Source organism: Ixodes scapularis, unplaced genomic scaffold (assembly GCF_016920785.2).
Source record: "Ixodes scapularis isolate PalLabHiFi unplaced genomic scaffold, ASM1692078v2 PGA_scaffold3__209_contigs__length_174095766, whole genome shotgun sequence".
Taxonomy (NCBI): Eukaryota; Metazoa; Arthropoda; class Arachnida; order Ixodida; family Ixodidae; genus Ixodes; species Ixodes scapularis.
The window spans coordinates 5,180,570-5,202,453 of record NW_024609868.1 but is presented as its reverse complement, the minus strand read 5'-3'; the positions used below and the strand labels follow the sequence as shown (position 1 = coordinate 5,202,453).

Here is a 21,884-nt window from a genome sequence, read left to right as displayed (position 1 = left end):
CCCTTTTCAAAAATGCGCTCCATCTATACTCCATTGGAAGTTCGACCGCACAGTAGCTGCGGGAACACGAATGCCACTGTAGCGCATCGAGTCGATATGTGACGATTGTGATTGGGTAGAAGGAAGAGACAAAGGGACGGGGAACGTGTGATTGTTTTTTTTTGTTTTTTTTTTTTCAATTCGATGCGCTACTGCCGCATCCGTGTAAACGCACCGCGATCCTGCTCTTTTTTCGTTTTGCGTTTGATTGGTTTAGTTGGTTATACCAAACCCACAACGAGAACGAGCGCCGTGACGATTCACTTTTGCTGGTGCTTGATTGGATCCACCGAATCGTACCGTCGTCTGCGGTCGAACAAAGTGAAACGGAGTACAGCAGCTGCTGCGGCAATAGACCTTTTCCCAAATTCTGAAATGATGCATAGATTATGCGCAGCCGCCATTCGTTGGTCTCATCACTTCCGGTGTAAAGCCCGTGATTGGTTCCGAGTTGGCGCCGAGCACTGACGCAGCACTCGTGTGGAATGCGCTCCGATCCGAGTACACTCCGAACGCCGACGAAGCGCTCGTATTTAATGACTGCTCACGGTGCATGACCAACTAATGGCGGCCGCGCGTTATCTATGCATCATTTGAAAGTTTCGAAAAGGGTTTTTAGCAAGGAGGTTAGAAGTGCTAGGAGGGGCAAGGAGGTTAGAAGTACTAGGAGGGGGCACGTTGCAATATTGGTGAAGCCTAGTCATAAAAAGTTCAAACGATTTTGTGCCCAGCGTGACCGCAGATCTCTCTGGCGATTGGTGGGCGTGACATGTCACGTGTGAGATGGATGGTTGATTGTAGAAGGACTCCTGCAGGTTTGCGCGCGCTCCGTCCGGTAGGTTTTATCACATCGAAGTCTAGACTGTGGTGTGTTCTAGCACCCCATAGCAAGACGAAGGCTAGCTACGGTCACGTGATGTGGTCACGCTGGCATGGTAAGTGAGGTGAGTAAGGAGGAAAATGAGAAAGAGGCGAGGCGTCAAGGGAGCTTGGCTTGTGGAGGCTAGGCGGCCGACGTCATGCCCTCTCCTACCCTTCTATTCTCCATGAGGAGGGGACACGTTGCAATAGTGGTGAAGTCTAGTCATAAAAAGTTTAAACAATTTTGTGCCCAGCGTGACCGCAGATCTCTCTGGCAATTGGTGGGCGTGACATGTCACGTGTGCGATGGATGGTTGATTGTAGAAGGACTCCTTGCAGGCTTGCGCGCGCTCCGTCCGGTAGGTTTTATCAGGTCGAAGTCTAGACTGTGGTGTGTTCTAGCACCCCATAGCAAGACGAAGTCTAGCTACGGTCACGTGATGTGGTCACGTTGGCATGGTAAGTGAGGAGAGTACGGAGGAAAATGAGAAAGAGGCGAGGCGTCAAGGGAGCATGGCTTGTGGAGGCTACGCGACCGACGTCATGCCCTCTCCTACCTTTCTATTCTCCATGGTTTTTAGACACGTACTATGAGTGTTGATTGGACGCGAGGGCTGCGTCGGCATTCGGCGGGAACTCGGATACAGTCCCACGCTTGGTGCCCAAAAAATGGCTACCGCCAACATTGCTTGATGGGGTTTTGAAAAGGGTCTATTCGAGATTATTTAGGACGAGACTCTCGTGTTTTCTAAAAGTCTTAAATACACACTGAAATTACCCGAATGGTTTTGTGTTGCGGTTGTTAGCATGCGCCAGAGGGAATCAAAGAGAATTAAACGTGAGTTGTAATTGTCTTCTTACCGGAATCTCTGGGCTATTCTTGAGATGTCTATGAGACTACCTTGTGACTATTTTGTGTTGCCCGACCTGTTTACAGACCAGATACATTATATATGATTTTAAAGAACCTGCCATAACTATAGACTGAGTTTTTGGGTTCGTGCTCAATTGGTGTTATATACTACATTTATTTACTGTCATATTCTGTTTTTATTTTGGAAAATTTACTTTAAAAGATTGTAATTTACTATTTCACAATGTTTGACTTATTCTATGGCTATTTTATTTTAAATTAATCATCATGAACATGTTTGTTGAATAGGCTATCTCATATTAAACCCTGTAAGCCTAAAGAGCGTGAAACTCTTATTAAGTTATTGTTTAGGCATGCCGCATGGTTTTTACATGAAGGAAAGTAAGAAGCATATCAGGTCCTCATTCGCCTTTTCTAGAATTGCATGTTCTGCCTTTGAATGAGGGTCATGCTTCTTATCTAACGAAAGAAAATAGAGTTTGGAATCGTAATGAAGAATGCGCAAAATTAGAAATTTCGAAGTTAACACAGCAACCTTTCTTCCATTTGGGTGCACCCAAACTTCACCACGAGGTCGCTGAGCTATGCATTACCCAAAGTTCAGGAATCAGTTTCTAGATATTATAGATTATATATTTTTTATCTTTGCTTTCAGTCATTTCGGTTTCAAAACTGTCTTATAGACAATTCTTTATGGCGATCTTTTTCCTCTAAAAGCTCTGCATCTCCAATGGAGGCTATATCTGAGAAAACTCTGAAGCAAGCCTTTTAATACAGAACATTTATAAAATGCGTAACTAGAACTGATGGGCATCCAACTAAAGTTTATCGCCCTAGCTTTGTTGTAGAAGAATAACAAAAGTGGGGACGGAAAGGGGGGGGGGGGGGGGGGGGGGGGGGCGGGAGTAATAACCTCACCACCGCCGAAAAGATATATAAAAATGCTAGACAAACCACTTGACCATCTAGAGTAAGACGATGAATCACTAATTGGTAGCCTCTGATTATAACTTTATGAGACAGAAGATGTCTACTAAAGTTATCCTGCGTCAGGGAGCAGAAGGTGTCCCGTGAAGCAGCAATAATTAAGGTGTTTCCAAGAAAATAATTTATTTCAGCGTACGACGACGCACATCCAATGGCACTTTCATGGTTCCAAGAACCCTTCCCACCAGCTTAAAACGAATCCATCGGTATAAAGCCTCGGCCGTCTAGAGCGGAAGAACGCAGAGGATAAGCGGGTGCACAAACCCGTATTTGATTGCCCCCGCATCGCGCAGACAGCCAACAATAGTCGACCGCAGTATCTGCGCTTTATAATGCAGGAACGTTCCCATAGACACCCGCATACAAACGTGTGCTGTGTCGACGGTGAATAAAGAAATAAAAAAAAAAATGTTTATTCCACTTTCTTACGCTGTAAAGCGTCGCGGTGGCTGAGTTTTGACGGTGAATTATTAAAACGTAGTGCTGTAAATGACTTTACTTTTGTGAATCTAATCTTTTGCGACCTTCTTTTTCTTTAGGTGGGGATCTTAAAATATCTGGCAGGCACTTTTTTTTTTAATTTAGAGAGATATGTTATATATACCGATATACAAGAATGAAAGAAAGATTAAAAACAGTTAGGAACAAGGACAGACAGCACAGTTCTTGTTTATACCGATATATTCGCGTGATTCATTTTTTCCGATGTATTAGCGAAAAGTCGGTCCAAGTAAAGATTAGGTCATTTAGAGTATATCTTCAGACTAGTTCGATGTAACCGTGACCTATAGCACTTGCAGCCTCTATAGAGCTGAGCGTACATCCTGCCAGGATGTGTCACTACGCGCACACTCAGGATTACTACGCAATTCCGTCTTCAAATCCTCCACTGACTGACTGACTGTGAAACAAATGTTCCCTACAGCTCCATGTGAAGTTCCGAAGCTTGGAAACACGCTCATAGTGGAAGAGGAGACGTCTCACTGGGGCAGGAGAACATACACTGAGGTATAAAATTCGTCCAGCACGGAAAAAAAAAGAATAGTAGTTTGCAATGTGGACAAACGCTCGTGAACCATTTCGGTCCTGTTCAGAAATTAGTCAACTTTTATTTTTGCTAATTTTTGACGCGAATCATTGGGCTTGCTTTTAAGGTTTTACGAAAAGAAGAATGGCCTCATTGAGTGCAGCCAGCATGGAGAGGCTGCCGGCTGTGAAGTCTTTATGCAGAGCTCAAGTTCGTCTGCTACTTCCACAGGGGTTGCGGTGACGTCATAACATCAAGCTCTGATTGACTCTGATTGAAGGAGAGTGGGTAGACCTCAATGCTAGCTGCCTCGAGGTCTACCCACTATCCTTCCAATCGAGCCAATCAGAACTCGGCGTCTTTCTGACGTCACCACAGGCCCTGCAAAAGAAGCAGACGAGCTTGCGCTTCACATAGGTCCCATTTTACGGATGGTCCGCATTTTGCGTAATATGGGGCGTGAGGTTTTAGGCATTCCCTGTCTATTTGGGCACACCGCCTTTTCTAGGATTTCCGCGTGGTCTTTGAGCTACGAGTATTGGTGTCTTGTATAGGGACCGAGAGCTTAAAGGCCGACGAACAGGCAGAAAGAAGGAGACTCTCCCTCAATTCCTCCTCTCCGCTCAAGAAAGGAAGCGACCTTACTCCTTTCTGCGGGGAGTAGTACTAGTACAGAGACCCGCTCCTGTAGGGAGAGGAGGGAGAAGAGAGCGAGAGGGAATGAAGAGAAGGAAACTGGGAACCGGTTTTCTGCTCGGCACAAGACAATCCTGTAGGTCGGCCTTTAAGAAACGCGTCAATTATTATCCTCAAGCATCTTAGTGTAACTGGTGTAACTGGCAACGCCTTGTTCGGCGTTCTCTTATCGCCGGCAATCTCATCGGATGTGATCATGAGATGCTGGCCTTCGCTTGGTTGGGTCTGCCTTCCGAAATTTAAGAACCCAAAATGAAGCAACCCCCGGTTAATACTAAACAAAACTTGAAGAAAAAAAAAAGGAAGCGCTATCGCCATTTTTTAACCGACCGCAGCATTCCACGATAAGACTATTGCTATCGTTCGTTCGTGAAACACGTGAAAAGAACAATGAATACCAAAAATTCAGGCTATGCTAAAATGTACAAAAATATACTAAGCACGAAATGCACGTCACCTCCATGACCGGGTGCCAATCGTGAGAGCGATGTACATTCGTTACAACAAAAACACCAGATTTGATGTCCGCTTCTTACGAGCTCTGTCCTCCAAGCCCATATCGCTGAACAAACAGTCTTGCGTGCTGGTGCATCTGGCAACGCCGACTGTATCCGAACTCTTCTTTACATTTTTACGTAGCTTTAAAGCCTCGCCCTTCCCCTCGGTTCCACTAGTTATGATCAGGAAAGATGTTCCTCTCTTCTTTATTTATTTCTGCTTGAGATTCGTGAAACTCTCTTGTCTGCCTTCTTTAGATTCCTCCCGGCACTCAACTACTGAATAAGGATAACCTATTCCTCAAATGCGAAGAGGGATACGAGTACAACGGTCGGAGTTTAACTCCCCTATCTTGTCGTGATGGCCACTGGGATCCACCCCAACCATGGTGTGAAGAGAGTGAGTACGTTTTGGTTGGTGCTTTCCTAGCGCAGTCGGGGCGTGCAATAACGAGTACGCATTATTTTTCATTAATGGTGGAAGAGCCTGTTGGTGCGGGTCAAGATTGAAGAAAGAGTAAACACGTAGGACGAAGGCGACACGAAGAAACGTGACAGATGTGGTTGTGTCGTCTGCGTCCTACACGTTTATTCTTCCTTGAATCTCGATTATTTTACGCTGCATTCCTTAATTGACACATATGAGGGTGGTCTAAAAGTTCCGCTCCCCTTTCCCCGATCACCTGTCTTCAACTTTGAACCTGATTCTTCGTCCTGCTTAGCACGTACACTGAGCTCCATGCTGCCTTGAATCCCGACTAAGAGTTCGATCGCGCGCGCTGAAAAAAACTCTTGTAACTGACAGTATTACACTTCATTTCGGCTTAAAGGGCACTCAAGTGTTTCCTGAAATACGGTCTTTTTTATGGAACAAACTAAATCGACGCGCCCTAAACACAGGCCGCTTTATCTGATGTGTCCAAAAAAGGGTTCTGTTGCGATGTTTTGTCGCGTTTTAATAAAAAAAAATCGCCGCGCACGATCTTCATTTTTTTTTTTTTATTTCTAGGGACGCTTAGGGTTGAGTTGTGTTCATTAAAAGTTGAGCTCAAACTTTTTTTTCTATCTCTTTAACGCGGACTATCCAAAAAGAATAAAAACGCGAGTAGGTCTTTGACTGGGTGCTTCTAATGCGCGATTTTTTGTGCAGTCGAGACGCGATCAAACGCAAGGAGCTCGTGTCAGATTTAGGCTTAGAAAACCGTTGGGTCCAAGCTAGAGCCACTAAATAAGCTATGCTTAAGAGTATCGACACTTGTGGGATTTCCCTTGCTGCTACCCGTCTCGGGGAATGACACAGCACACCGGTTGAACAACACGTAAACATTTAATGAGCGCCATCGCCTGCGCCGCGATCCCAACAGCCCCCGCGCGTACGGCCCTTTATCAGCGGCGGAGCGCCACTCGCGTGGCCAGTTGCCCTTGGCCCCCTCGTGGTCAAGATGAACACTCATGGTTGTCGGGGGACGCCTTTTTCGGAGATCGATGCGGGGCAGTGACGTCCGTGACGTCACTGCTAAAAACGCAACAACAAACAAAATTTTCTTCTTTTTTCCTTTTTGCGCAGAGTTTGTTGCGGGTTGTTTGTGTCCAGTGTTGGGGCGGAGGGAGGCGGCGGTTGCGGGTTGCGATGTGTTATCTTACGCCAAAAATGTACGTATGACAACAGCTCCGGAATCGTCTTTCTACGATCAAATCAACATGACCGACAACGCCGCTCAGTTACTTGGTCGCGACGACCAACGGACATTTCTTTTCCTACGTGCTCTTCTCGCGAATCCCAAATTCAAACAGCAAAAAAAAAAAAAAAAAAAAAAAAGGAAGGAGGAAGTATACTTGAAACCGGCCACGACGAACACAAACGCTGGATCCACAAACACCCGGGAAAAGCTACAACGGCAACGATGACACCGACCGAGCGAGCTCGGCAGAATTTAGGCCTAGCCGGCACTCCGACTCGGCGCAGCGTTGCCGGCGTTGCTCGGACGGTCCTTGGGCAAGACCGTCTGCCCACGACCAGCTGGCTTGCTGAATGGAATACGCGCCATCGCAACCCTTGTGGACCCTTCCCGTATTATAGTTTGATCGCTGACCTCAATTATAGGTGAAGAGGTCAATCTCTTCCCCTTGTCATCTCCTTGTTTTTCCGAGGCAGGGGTGACGAATACTGTCGTCGAAAAGGGACTGTCATCTATTCTATCTCCTTGTTTTGTGTAATATGGAGCTCAAATAAACGCCGTATGGATTTCCTTCGCAAAACGGTATGTACGCACGTACACTTTGTTATTAGTATGCCATTTTTATTCTGACACGACTGTACGTCACTGTCGAGTAACAGTTTGTGGCAGCTACGCAATGCCGGTCCCAGCTTTCTTTGCCGAGTTTCACGTCAGTATCGAGTGGCAATTGTAAAAAATCGGCCCCGAAGCACTTCGATCAAACGCACGCGTCCGCTGCGAGTGTGCAAAGGTATTTACGTGGCTCTTGTTGACACTCTCGTAGTTAAAACTTTTAACGTCGGCTCGCTCCTGCACCTCCGAGACTTGGAAAAACGCCATCTACGTCGCTTTGCAAACTACTGGCACGGGCCGTCTTTTACTAACTATGACAGTTGTGTTGACTTCGGAGGAACAAGCTGGGAGCAAACTCCGGAGAAGTGCGCGGAGTGAAGGGGTGAAGATGTCAAGGTAACAAAATAGGTACAAATAGGTCTATTTGACGAAAACCGGGCATGACGTCACGAACGTCAAACTACTGCTCTGCTTTTTTTTTTTTTTTTTTTTTTTTTTTTTGCTCTGCCCCGTATCGACCTCCGAAAAAAGCGTCCCGATTGTCGGAGGGGCAACCTGGGCCAAACGCTTGGAATCCCCATGTTGCCCACACACTTCAGCCGTCTTGGGGTTTAAAATCATGGTTGACTGTCATCTGAATCTTCGTCTGAATCGCAAAAAACGCTTTTCCGTTCTCCAGAAATGTGTTAAAACCGTTCGCAACAGAGCAATTGGATATCAGCTGAGCTTCCTAACACCGTATCTAGAGTTGAAGAAGTCGCATTTTTTAACTGTGACGATCGACAGTTGCGTCTGCTCTGCAATAAGCACCAAGATGGCGGCGCCCACTAGCAGATCGGGGAACGGAGTGCCGATACTCCAGGCGTAGCTCACTTAGTGGCTCTAGTCCGAGCATATGAAATCACTCGCGAACGGTACGGGCTTCTGGCCGGAGCCATTTTCAGCGTTCGAGCATGTGGAGCGTGCTTTGTTCACAATCCGAAGCGAAGAACATGTGTTTCGGAAAAAAACGACAGAGTGAGAACGGCAAGGCGTGTTTTTGGAACGCCCGGCCTCCGGTACGTACTCCATGTCTTCCACTGTGCTTTGACTGCGAACGCGTGCTTGGTGTATGTACACCAGACGCCGAAGCACTGTCGAAGGTAGGAAGCTCGCGTGGGAGGCGGGACAGCTGAAGCTCCCCCCTGCCGTTCTCGCTTTCTGTGTGACTATAGTGACGCAAAGGTCTTGTATCGTACAACTTCTTGTGTCATACGTATATGTGCAGAGTTTAGGCTACCAAAAGAAAAGAAATACTGTCCTAAAAATTGTGTTTTTTCACGAGAGATTTTTATATTTTTATTGGCAAAAGCCCCAAAGGTGCAAAGTATTCTTTTTTCGGTAATTTATAAACCAAAAACGAAAGAACATTTCAATATATTCGCGTTTTATGGGCTGTTTTTCTACATTGAAGTGGCCGTAATCTCTTGCAGTTATGTCTGCTCGTTAATATAAATTGTTTGTCCCGAAAATCTTCAATTAATAATGCAGTAGTTAAACGAACCCTTTAATTTGCTGTTAGTAAATCTTTAAGAAAAGCATTGTTTATTTAACACCGTGCTTTGTTGTTTTTCATGTGGCTTAAAATAAAACAAAAACCGTACTATTTTCATTCTTATACCTTACGGTCGGTGTTAATAGATCTAGACGGAAATAATAAATTCGACCATTCTTAAACTTACGTACCGAATATCACGAGCCTCTAGTGATTATTTCTTTCTTGAGTTTTTATGTGTTTGCTATAACGCAAATATCATTTGTTCACAAAGCAGTCACTGGCAACTTAAAAAACGCACGGCACGACGAGACCCGACGATTTTATTATCGCCCTGCAACTAATCAGATCCTGGCACTAGTCGATAAGAAGGTCGAAGGACGAATCACGAAGCAAGAAACGTGAGCATATTAAGCAACGCTTTGCGTTTCCTGTCATTGAGTCCCAATGGAGGGTGCCTGTGTTGACCGAGGAAACATTCATCTGCAGTTGTTTCTTAAGCCTGCCTATGACATACAATCTGAAGCCACGCTTTTCCTTTGTGCAGAGCCCTGTCGGAAACTCCCCGAGGTGAAAAATGCCAGAGTCATCGGCCCTGTTCCGCACGGACAAGAACTTGAGTACAAGTGTAACCCAGAGTACAGGCTTCTAAGTAATGGAACTGCTGCGTACTGTTGGCTGGGCCAAGTTACTGGAACATTACCAAAATGTCACCAGAGTAAGTTTCCTTATATTTCTTCGTTGAAAATGGTTACGGATGTAAGACACACGACAACAAAAGAGTAAAGCCTTCGAGAGATTGTCAAAACAACAATGCCAAGTTATCCCGAATAATGGCACGGAGTGAAATAAGGAGTTAGCAGACACATTGTGGATTTGTAATAATTTATGAGCACGTTAAAAACGTTCCTATTTTGACGCGTATTTTATTTACTGTTAGCAATCCGCTCGAGTATACTTTCCCTCACTACACGAAAAAAAAAAAAACTTAGCACGATTTGTTATTTAAGGAAATAAAACCACAATCATTTTTATTCCCTTTCCTCCGTGGAGGGGAACACAAGGAAACTGAAAGCTGAAAAACGTAACTTGACCGTGTCAGCCGTCAGTAGAAGGTGATGAAAGTATGTAATTGAATGAGGCGTCATTTGGTGTAAATGCCCCCGGAAAACGAAAATGTTACGCCAGCTTGATCATGCTGCCAAAGACCGCGATGAGTGCAGAACGCGTTGGGCGCAGTTTTTACCTCGCAGGAATTGACATCACATGATTGGAGGTGACACGATATGGTCACTTCACATTGATTTCGCCGCTGAATTTCGCGGGTAAATTGACGACGGATCACGAGGTAACTGCACGTCGTGGTCAAGTGACGCCAATCTCGCCGCTAAATTTAGTAGGGAAACTGATGTGACGGCCCTTTATGACGCTACTTCGTGACGGTTCCTATTGAATTCAGCTGATAAAACTCTCCTAAGAAAACAATATGTCTGTCTGTTCGGTGTGTTCCAAAGGTGCTCACATGCATAGCGTTTAGAGGTCCTCCGTGACGTCACGGTGGGATTTGACATAGGTTGCAATCAGGAAAGAACGTGGTTCACGCAACCTTATGTCACGGGACCACGTGATGTGACGTCACGGTGTCACATCAAGTTGTCAACTGACGTCGTGTGACCTTACGACACGACGTCAGGTAACGTCACGTGACGTCACAGCATCACGTGATGCCAGAACATCACGTGACGTCACGGCGTTCGCGCTAAGCCAGCTATCTCTGTCTTTACTCAATCTTGGAACGTGCACGAAGGCGTTGGAACAGCCTGGAGAGAATTAGAGGCTTGGCGTCAACGCGCGATTTATTCCAACCAGAACGCGGTATTGTTTTGTCCCCGGGGGCTCTCTTTTCCTCCTCTTTTCCTCATTGGGTATTTTAATTTATTTTATTTTGAATTACTTTTTTATTATAAAATTGCAAATTGCCTGCTCTGCATATGCATGACACCATTCTTTTGTTTTACTTTCAAAATAAATAAACTTGCCTCGATTATTCGAGTAAGCCCGGGGAGCACAGAATGGCTGTGCTCCGAATCTTACCCAAATAGGTCCGAGTGACTCCGGCGGGTCGTGTCACGTGACAACACAGATAGAGCAACGCCGGTACGCGGGTAGGTTTTGGAACGCCAAGGTACAAAACCCTCACCCTTCAGTAAAATCGAGTACATTTCGGAACAGGACCAATGTGTCGAACACGTGTATTACGCGCAATAGACGCACGACGCGTTGATTTAATAAAGTTCAAGGTAAAAATTGATGACTCATTACGCTTGGTTGCCGGGCACTTTGGGTGGTTTTGGACGCGCTGTGCACGCGACAGGCTCTCGTGATCTCCGGGTTCATCAGAATGATCGAGAGTTTAAATTTCTTCGGGAGTAGAGGGTGTCATGGGCACATTTTAAATTTCAGTTAGAAGTTTTCCACGGTTCCTGCTTCTTTGGTGAGCGCATGTATAGGGCCTTGAATTCTTAGTGCTTTTGAATGGCGAGCAGCCCCTTGTGGTAACTGAAGTAACCGCGAGGGAGGCGATTACTTTAGTAATCACCTGCCGCTGTGAAGCGAGACAAGCCCGACGTCCCGGTAATAAACAAACAACTGGTGGCCAGTCTCCAGATTGCCTCCATGCACTCGCACTCGGCGAGTGGCTGTCACTGGCCACCGTACACACCGAACGCATCTTAGAATCGAGCTCCTGGGCCTGTACACCGTGGCCTGTAGCATGCCTGTCGGCACCTGCCGGCTTTACAAAGACCCCCTCTCGTTCCCTGGCGTTAATCCGCTTACTATAAAATGCGACCTGTTTAACGAAAATTAGGTTGTTCCACAACCTGACAATAGACTGAATAATTACTTCTTTAATTTTTCACATAGCACATGTTTGGTTCTTGTTTAAACTAAACTCACATAGATTTGCTGATTCGGTTAAGCTAAGTTAAATTAACAAATTTTAAGAGAAATAATTTTGTGATGTATTCGTCTTAACAGCGTGCGTGGAATGTTGGATGCACGTGAGTCAACATGTATCGAACCATAGCCTCCTATATACTGACAAAGCCTGGCAGATCGCCACGAGAAGCGGCCGCCGAAATGGAAAAGGTGGAATGGCAGACAACGGGTGAGAGGAGAGACACGTGAATGGCGCCCCGCTGCGGCGAGACGACGAAACACACTTCTCCCGAGCGAGCAAGTGTGTTCCGGGTCCTCGCCGCTGCAAAAAGCTGTGCGTTGACGTCCAGGTTCCCCGAGAAACGGCTCTTTGATGCTCCGTGCTACCAGATCCTCGCGCTCCAAATCTGCGACCGAGCACTCTATGGTTCTGTCGCCGAACTGCCAGGCTTTGTGAGTATAGAGGAGGCTATGATCGAACACAAAATCGCCGTTAACTGCAGCATTTTGATCAAACTATTTTTCAGCCTTTTGCAATGAAACCGGATTTCCAAAAGAGGCTGTTCACTTGATACTACAGAAGGCTGTTTTCTACGATGGGGAGTACTTGGACTACGAGTGCGACCACAGTTTTGACTCGACCCACTCCAGAATGAAGTGCACTGACGGACGATGGATCCCCGAGGATGAGCAGCCTTTTTGCAAAGCCAGTAGGATCAAAGCACCCGTTATATCTTTATTATTTTTACTTCTAAAATTCAATCGATGGGCATACAATAGTTATTTTCGCGCTTACGAGCATGTTCAAACTTTCTATCTTTTCTGTGCAAGCAATTGTCAATTATTTACATGCACGAGGAAAAGATGTCGTGTCAAACAGCTGTAGCGGCATGGGCTACGATTGGCAACATTACAGTGTTCGGCCTAACTTTCGCGGAGCTTTCTAGTTTAATATTTCACTCTTTCAGTCAAAATACAGCGTCCACTTATATTAGAGGAGCACTATCTCGCTGTGTCGTCTCAATTATCGACGATGTTTCCGTCTGCCCACTTGCTGAAGCGATGGGAGTCGGTGCCGAGGGACTTTACTCAGCAGACTTGGACCTAACGCATTACTTGTATCTAAGCCGACGCTACGAGCTCATGGCACCAATGAGACCCGCAGCGCCAAAAGCGCACCGTCATGGTGTTCGCCATCTTTGTGTATACGTCATATGACGCAGTGAAAATTTGTGAAATAAGGAGCGCACTCATCCATGTGTGCAGCGAAAATTGGTGTGCTCTGGCGGCCAAAATGTGAAGCGAAAAGAATAGCACGAAACGACCAGCCGGGATAGTGCTTTATCGATATAGAAGGACAGTTGCGAAAAGTTCCCCTAATGAACTCTAGAGTGTAAGGTAAAAAAAAATATTTTACTACAGTTGGCGTGTTGTTCTTAGACACGGATATTTCCTTCCTCTACTGAACACAAGCCCGGTCCATGTTTCCTGGTGCAGAGGACTGTCGCTTGAAAGACATATCGAAAATCCAGAATGGGTTCCTGGAAGGCACTCCCAATATTTCCCACACGAGTGTCATTCGGTTCCGATGCAACGAAGGTTACTCGTCCGACGGTCAGCAGAGTATGCAGTGCTTGTACGGAAAATGGGAAGGTCGGCGTCCATCGTGCCTGGAGCATAAAGGTGTGAACCTTTACAATTTAGTTTTTTTTTTTTTCCTTCTACATACATCAAACTAAGCACACATGGTACGTGAGACGTCTAGAACTGTCCTTTTTTTATTATTAGCTCGTACGAGTTGCTGGTGGGGTATCGCGCTGGTTACTTGTTTTAGTATTTGGCGAATATTTTCAAGAATGCAAGGGATGCATTGTATTATACTTTACTATAGTAGGGTGGCATGAACCTAAGGTGGACAAATATGTTGACCAAGGTCCTGTACCCCATTAGGTTTTGGAATAACGGTGTAAAGTAAAATTTAAAAAAAAATGAGTGATATAGAAGTACTTTTTACGATTTTCAGCACAAAATGATATACACTATTGGTTTGAAGGTATGATTATTTGATTAAGAAAGTACTGTTTTTTGCAGCAACATTCGAAGCTTGTGGGTGCTGGTTTAAAAGTTTGATATAATATAGTACGTTCAAATTGTACTAAGACGACAAGTTGCGCTAGTTAATTGTACATTCTTGAAGTAAAACGCCTAAAGACAGGGACAGAAAAATATAGATGCTAACAGGACCTGCGAGCATCTTTATTCTTTGTCCCTCTTAACATTTATGTCCCTGGTTTTAGGCGGTTTCAGTTCAAGAACGTCAAAATTGGTTCGCCATAGTAGATAATAGTTTTTGTCCGATAAAGTTCGTATATTGTTTGTTGCAGTAATTGACTGTAAAATGACACGTTATAGGTTTTGAGAATATATGACGAAAAACTTTTATGAACTCGAATGTCATGAGCGGATAAGGAATAGAAATTAAATGCGTCTGATTACTGTATACGAAGCTGACGCGATCATCGCAAGCCAAGCGCTCAATTTACTAAATCGCGCTTTGTCGATCACTAGCAAGGTTTAAAGGCTGCTTTTTTTTAGGAATTTCTAAAACCAATTAACAATATTGCGAACAAAAGTAGGCAAATGCGCTTGTATACAAGAATATTTTTTTAAATACAGATTTTCAAAAAAGGCCCTTAAAGCTACAAAATTGTGGTCTGCGCAAGTGAGTTATATGGTCAGGCGGACATTATGTTCAAGAGATAATGACTAACTAACGAAAATTTACCAATTACTTTTTTTAATTAGACGTTTTATGCCACATGCTCATATTGAAGAAATGGAGGCGATCGAGCGATGTTGAAGGCTAGCCCGGTTTTTAAAGATCTTGGATCGAGCAGGCAGTTCGACTTCTTCATTGCCAAATTTTGTTCTGGAAACCTGTCGATACCAAGAGAAAACGCGCAATGCCCGCCGGAGGGTCAGGTGCGAATAATGAAATATTCGTCACTCTTGCATCACAGAACGTGGAGGCATTCACTCATTGTTGAGTATAACTTATATTCTCTTTTTTTTTTTTACTTGACTCGGGCACATGATTAAAACGTTTCTCAATGATATCGTGCAGCAAAGCAAAGCAACTTGTCGCGGCCGCTAAGGTGACTTACCCGTTTAGTTCGCCAGCTAGGGAATACCGACAGCAATCAGGTGCGGTACGCAGTGACTCAGATGTGACACAAATTTCGTCATTAACACGTGACCCTCCGGCGACAAACGAGGGTTGTCCTTCCACTGGACATCGCGCGTCTGGTTTCGGTATCAACAAATTTCCATCAATTTTAACAATGAATAACTTGAACTGCCTGCTCAATCCAGGATTTTTTTTAAAAAACCGGCTGGCCGTCAACATTGATTGCCTCAATTTCTTCGATACGAGCATGCGCCCTAAAACGTCCGCTTGAAAAGTAATTAGTAAATTTTCATTAATTAGTCATCTATTAGTTGCATTCTCTCTTGGACATAATGTCCGCCTGGCTGTATAACTCACTTGCGGAAACCGCATTTATGTATCTCTCACGGCCTTGTTTTTAATTTGTATTCTATAAAAAAAGGTGTTTATAGAAAAAATTAGAAAATCGTAGCTTCTGTGCGACTGCCAGATCAAACACATCAAACGGGTTCCCGACGGGCGATATGTTTGATCGATTTCAATGGGCCGTCTCGTGCATAGTTATTATAATGCACGCTAGAGGTTCAACTGGCGCGAGAGTGCTGTCGCAAATGGAAACAGACAGTTACCAGTCGAAAATTGACTTCCGATAATGCATTTTTATGGAAAAAAGAGAGCGCATTTTCTCCCTGCGCTCGATCATAAGAGCAAATATCCCGAATAATTCGTGCGTACTAGGTAGCTTGGAACATTTCTCAGTCAGGCAGACGAAATAATTGGTCAGTTGCGGCGTTTTTCTTGAAAATTCATCGCATTAAAAATGGTGCTAAAACGGCTTCGTACGTGTATATTTATGTGCACTGTCGGACACTGTTAGCGCGAACACGACGTCGGCGCTTTTCAGCATGAGGGATATGCGTGCCAAACGAACGTAGGACATCTGGAAAAGCAAGAGAGGCGGCAAGAACTACCCAGTAACACTGGATCAGTAACTCCATGAGGATGTACGATCAAAATAAATTGAAGGCCACGTGATATTGCTTGATTTTCAATAAGTACTGCTTTATTCTTGCTGATCAGTGCGAACATGCTTGTCCTGCGTTCAAAACATCGCCCACTTGCTCGAAATTTTTGTGAACAAGTGCCTGATAAAACCGGGCCGACATAGAAAATAATAAAGAGACACCTTCATAACCCACATACTTTATATTTTTACGTTTTTTATTGCTTTAATTGCTTTTACTTTTACAGTGTTAATAAAGGCACCTATTATTCGGTACGACCCAAATAGCAAACGTGTTCCCTGTTATTTTACTGCGAAAAAACAAAATGCACGCGCGTTTTCCCGTAGGAATGCACAGGAGCACCGCAAAAGTAGACTGGTTGCTGTCTGCTTGAATTTGCCTCCCGGAAGTCGCATAGACACTAGCGGCAGTTGAACCTCTAGCGTACATTATAATAACATTATGGTCTCGTGTTTTCCCATACCTCTAGACACCTCGTGCAAAGTGTCTATTACTATGGTGTCAGGAATGCGTCTCTGACTGGTCTGTTTAGTGTCCTATTTCTCCCACCCATCTGAAAATCTCCCGAAGTTGCAACAAATGTTTTCACAAAAGCCGGAGTGTCGCGCTGTCGAATGTCGCGATCCTGGTGGTTGGGCGCTGAAGTTCCGGGAAAAAAGTACAAGAGAATGCGAGTGCGGCTGATGTCGCAGAGATTAACTCTTGGCTACTGAAGCTGGACAGTCGACTACGCTGGAGAGCACCTGCAGCAGAACAGGCGTCTGCCACATCTGCTGCTGGGGCACCGCCAGGGTCGCGGCCTGCGACAGCATGACAATTCTATGACGTCATCGGGCCGAAATGGAGGGACAAACACGCGGTAAACACGACAGTACGAGACGCCTTCCCGGTAACATGCATGCTATTACTACTAACCTGACGAATATTATCGGAGGCAACGTTTAAAAGCATTTTAGCACATGACGCAATAATATGCAGGTCCATGGAACAAGTTTGTTGCGGGAATGAAGAACTTGTTAAGCTTCGCATGGCTGAAAGGTGGAGTAATCACTCTGAGAGAACCCCCCGAGGAAAGCGAGCGAGGTAGATATACGTAAAAGCTAGGTGTAAACAAAAACTTGGAAGTTTAGGGTGGCTTGTCAGTGATATTTTTCACTGAATTACAAAATGCAGCGACATTCCAGGCCTCACCGAAGGTTGAAGACGCATATTCAATATGTCACACAGTGCAAAATAATTAATATATTCAAATACACGATACTTATTATCAAGTTCTAAATGTGATTCAGAATTGGCCATGTTACATTTCGCGTGCTTAGAAAATAGGCATGGGCTATGCGTTAGAAGTCGGAGGAGTCTTTGTGATTACAGATTAATATTGCGTAAAGTAAGGTTTACAATACTAACGAACGAGTCTATGGTGTTCTAAAGTACGAATTGAGAAAAGAAAATGGAGGAGGTGGGGGGATTCATATATTTTCTAAATTTGCAAAAGGTGATGAACTAGTCCTTACGTTTGCTCACTTTTTCTTAGTTCTTTGAGGTCGAAATATGTATTATTGTGTTAGTATGTTCTTTGCTTTGAAATAGAATTCTTTTACTATCCTATACAGCACCACCTCAGCCAGATGTGGTCGTGCAGCGTGGCGGCGGGCATGACACGAACACTTACGGACCAGGCGAAGATTCATACGAGATCGGCAGCTCCGCTAAAAGCCCGCAACTCAGGAGTTGCAAGTTTCCAGAACGTCAAATGCGTTTCTATGCGGCCGATGGAAACGTCCGCGTTCTCCCGAACGACAACGTCGCTCATGGTACGGTGCTTCGCTTCCACTGTAGGCCCCTGGGCGAAATAAGGCTCGGGGGGTACGAATCGTCCCAATGCATCAACGGCACGTGGAGCAACCAGGTGCCGTACTGCTATGAGCCAGGCAAATTTGATGTTGTGATTCGCCTTAAGAATACCGCAGGGACAGCCGTGAGTCCGGACGGATACCTTAACATTGATCCTCGATTTGAAGTGGAGATGGAATGCGAAAGCTACTATTACCATCCGCAACTAGAGATGATTGAGCCGGTATCCTCCTGGAAGAGGGGAGGTGAGTCCACTTTGTTGAAGTTTTATTTTTCTTATTTAGATACTGTATACGGCATATAGGAAGCTTCACCAACCGCGAAGTTGTAAAAAGAAAAAAAGATTAGACTGTTGAAACACCGCACTACAAACTAGAAAAAGTACCTATAGTTTTTAATCAAAAACAACAAGGCGGTCTGGCAAAAACATGATTCGTTTACATCATAGTACAATACTAACTGCCCGGAGGGACTATCATGATTGTAAATAAATAAATAAAAATTAAATCAATCATATTAGTATGGAACTTACCACTTTGCCGTGTCTGAAATAAATAGTATGTATAATTACTTCATACCAGTAAAAAAACAAATTGGTTTTAATAAATATTTCACTGCAAAAAAAAGTAGTGAATGAAGATTAAAGCAGTAATTTCGAACACATGCTTTCTAAAAACTTCAATCCTTTTAAAAAGAAAGAATTAGACTAAACATCTGCAGAAATTTAGTACATGCCCCCTAATATTTCTACAACAACTAAACTGATTTGACATTATATTTGCCTGATATATTAAAATAAATACGCATTTAAAATTTGGACGTTTTGGCTCTATTTTGGAGTATTGTATTCCAAGTGTAGCTTTAAATGTGGCATGCTAAATAACAGCATTGTGTTTTCAGTAGCGACTGGTCCTACGTTATATTAATTTCGTTCCTCAGAAAAACATTACTTTATAACCAAACAAAATTAATGAATTACAGTCCGTTACCAAGTCCTTTTGACCAGAATAAAATACATGATTTGACGTCTTTTAGCGAGTTAAAACTATCAATGTTACTCTAGTTAACTTCCTGCACATGGAAATATTCCAATCAAGGGTTACTAGCAACCGAGGATGTGCAGTTTTTCAAATACAAGTATATGAAAAAAGTGTTTACCATACACTTTGTGTATTTTATATTTCGCATTTAATTGCATTTTAGGGAATGTATTTGCCGATTGTACGTAAATACAGAAATTATGTATTTGAAATACTTGTATTCCCAATACCGCCCAAATACAATTTTGGCCACTGTTCTTTGCAAATAAATATGATTTTGGCACTCTTCGTTGCGATAAAAAATATAAAATCAAAATAAGGAAGAGAAGAACAAGGGGTGAGCGAAATAGGTATATGATTGTTGACTTATTAGTTGGATGCTTTTATTTTTTTAATGTCATGTTAACAAATGGCTGCTTGAAAGGGATTTTGTTGTTCACAAATAAAATTTTAAAATTAAACATGCTTTGAATACATCTTCTTTATCTTGACCCGCCTATCGTACGTCAAATAACTTTTATTTTTAAATCTGCAACTTTATTTTTTTAGAACTTGATATACACTCCACGTCTTATTTCGGCGCTGACTTTTTTACCCGGGATAAAATTGAAGTTTAATATGACGAACTATGGGAACACAACAAAAGTATTTGAAGATGGTAAAATATATCCCGCTTTGTATTTGCATTTTGTATATAATTACTTTTCTAAAGCCTGTACCGGGGAATGTAATTAAATATATTTTGCCTAAGTATTTGGTATTGGTATTTCGATACATTTTTGCAAGTGTTTTGCCATCCCTGATAGCAACCTTTGCCTAACTGACGCAGACAAGGAAAGAAAACGGTGCCACACGAGTTTTTTACAGCTGGGCAAAGCTATTTGACGCCTGTCTGTTTGTTTCTTTTTTGCTCATTTGTCCTCGGCCAAGTTAAATATGCTTAATACAAATAAATGGGTCATGTCATAATACAACCCATCAATGTTGTGCACAATGTAACAGCTTCAAGATTCATTCATGGCCTGATGGTAACATTCTTTTTTTTTTCTCTTTAAGGTGTACGTTCAATTCTCAAAGGGCTTTGGAGTATGCATTACGTGTCAGCAAAATTCATTCTTCCTGAGGATTACGAGGGAATTGTTCGTTGCTCAAACCACAAAAAATATCCCCCTCAAATAATTAAAATTCGCAGCCGTTGTAAGTACTGAGTTATTTTTATTGAATGTGACGGAGCTGCAAGTCTCATATTTTATGAAAAGACACCATGTACATCACAGTGCCCGTAAATAAATCATCGTAGAATTGGCCACGAGAAATTCGTAAGAAAAGCGGAAGTACTGAGCATCAAGATCCACAGAGCGTACCACACAGATTGCATTGTGATTGGCACGCTCAATTTATTTAAGGCTTCTTGGCTTGGTGAACCTTAAAGGGTTTATTGAACGGTTACAGTTGGCAACGCCTTTTTCAGTCGGCTCAGACATATGAAAGCCTTACAAGATATAGCAGTCCTGCGGAGCCTACATCAGCAGTGGCGTAACTAGATATGACGGCGCCCATAGCAAATGAGATTTCGCGCGCCCCCCCCCCCCCCCCCCCCCCAAATGGCAGCGCGTAGCCCCGCTGACATTTTTTTTTTTCATCGGGCACATGTTGGGTGGACTCGGCTCGGCGCCCCCTCCCAAGTGGCGCCCGGGACACTTGCACCCCCTGCCCCCCCCCCCCCACCCCCCCTAGTTACGCCACTGTACATCAGGTATTGAAGGGAAGTTTATGAAGTAGAAATATATAATAAATTGTCCAGCTAAGAACAAAAACGCCCTTATGGACGAAAAAAGATACGCGAGAACTGTTATATATTTTATCAGAATCGCAGTTGATATAGACTAACGTTTTACTGTATCTATAAGGGAAGGGAATTTATTCGGTTAACCTATGCGATTAATCAACGATTGCGGTTTTGAACGACTTTATTTTTAACCAAATATTCCGTCAAAAGTGGACCTTTCAAGGGGGTTGTCATAGTCTTAGTGATGCTTCTATCAACTGCTATATTTATAATTGTCAAAATCAGTCAGTAATATAAGACTTACACTGCCTTGATATGTATCCTGTATGTAAAAATGTATTCACATAAATGTGCCTCTTTTCTAACGGTAATTGTTTTAAAAGATCAGTTAATCACTGATAACCTGCCCTTAAAGAATATAAACTTGCCTAAAACCTACACTGTATTTTCTGATTGACTTTCTGCTGGAAAATATGTATTCTTATTGGAGTTTTGCATGTTGCTACTGCATTCGGGGGACGAGGAACTTGTACAAACTGTGCTGTCTCTAAGTCCACTGCCTAATACTTGAAATAAACTTTTCCCAGCAATTAACACATATCTCACATTTCTCAGTTGCATAAACAGTTGTAGAATCTGGCAACTTGATGTCTATAGGAGGTGTATGCATTTCCTTCTGTCCTTTATCCTAATACTGCAAACAGCCCAAAGCATTTAAATGTGTGCCAAAAAAATGGCTCCCACTACACTTCTCGTTTCTGCACCGTAAAGACTGCAGATTCTACCAATTGAGACGTAAAAAATATAGTGCTATAATTTCTCACTACATTTAGGAATTTATTAACCTTCATGTTTTAACCGTATGAATTAAGTTATTTATCATTCAACTGAAGGTCACGAGTTAATCGGTTATACATTCTTAATCGGAACACGCCCCCAGTTTCTCTTTTAACTAGAGCTTCAATTTTCACGCACTAGATCTACACTCCTGCAACATTCCTGCCCATCTGGATACGACTGTGGTCACACGGGTAAACAAGGAGATTGTCACAGTCGGATGCAGACCCCCTTACGTTCTGAGAGGCGAAGCGAGAGCTGTCTGTCTTGCACACAGCGAATGGGAGAAACCATTTCCCGAATGTGTGCTCCCGGCACCTTCAAACGTCTTTAACGAACACGGGAATGTGAACATGCAGTCTGCCAAGCCTGTTCTTGAACAAACTACTGAAATACCACGCCTGAAAGGTACGCATCACATATTCAG

At 43.6% G+C, this 21,884-nt stretch overlaps 1 protein-coding gene across 1 annotated transcript in view; it reads left to right on the top strand.

Annotated features, from left to right (window-relative positions):
• The window catches only part of LOC8027462 (sushi, von Willebrand factor type A, EGF and pentraxin domain-containing protein 1), a 40,956-nt gene that overhangs the window by 8,350 nt on the left and 10,722 nt on the right, over positions 1–21,884 (top strand). The window contains exons 6-12 of the mRNA XM_040206073.2: positions 3,687–3,769; positions 5,240–5,381; positions 9,354–9,524; positions 12,274–12,456; positions 13,244–13,429; positions 17,551–18,036; positions 21,599–21,865. Of these exons, the coding sequence (XP_040062007.1) occupies positions 3,687–3,769; positions 5,240–5,381; positions 9,354–9,524; positions 12,274–12,456; positions 13,244–13,429; positions 17,551–18,036; positions 21,599–21,865 (1,518 nt within the window). The remainder of the gene's footprint in view (positions 1–3,686; positions 3,770–5,239; positions 5,382–9,353; positions 9,525–12,273; positions 12,457–13,243; positions 13,430–17,550; positions 18,037–21,598; positions 21,866–21,884) is intronic.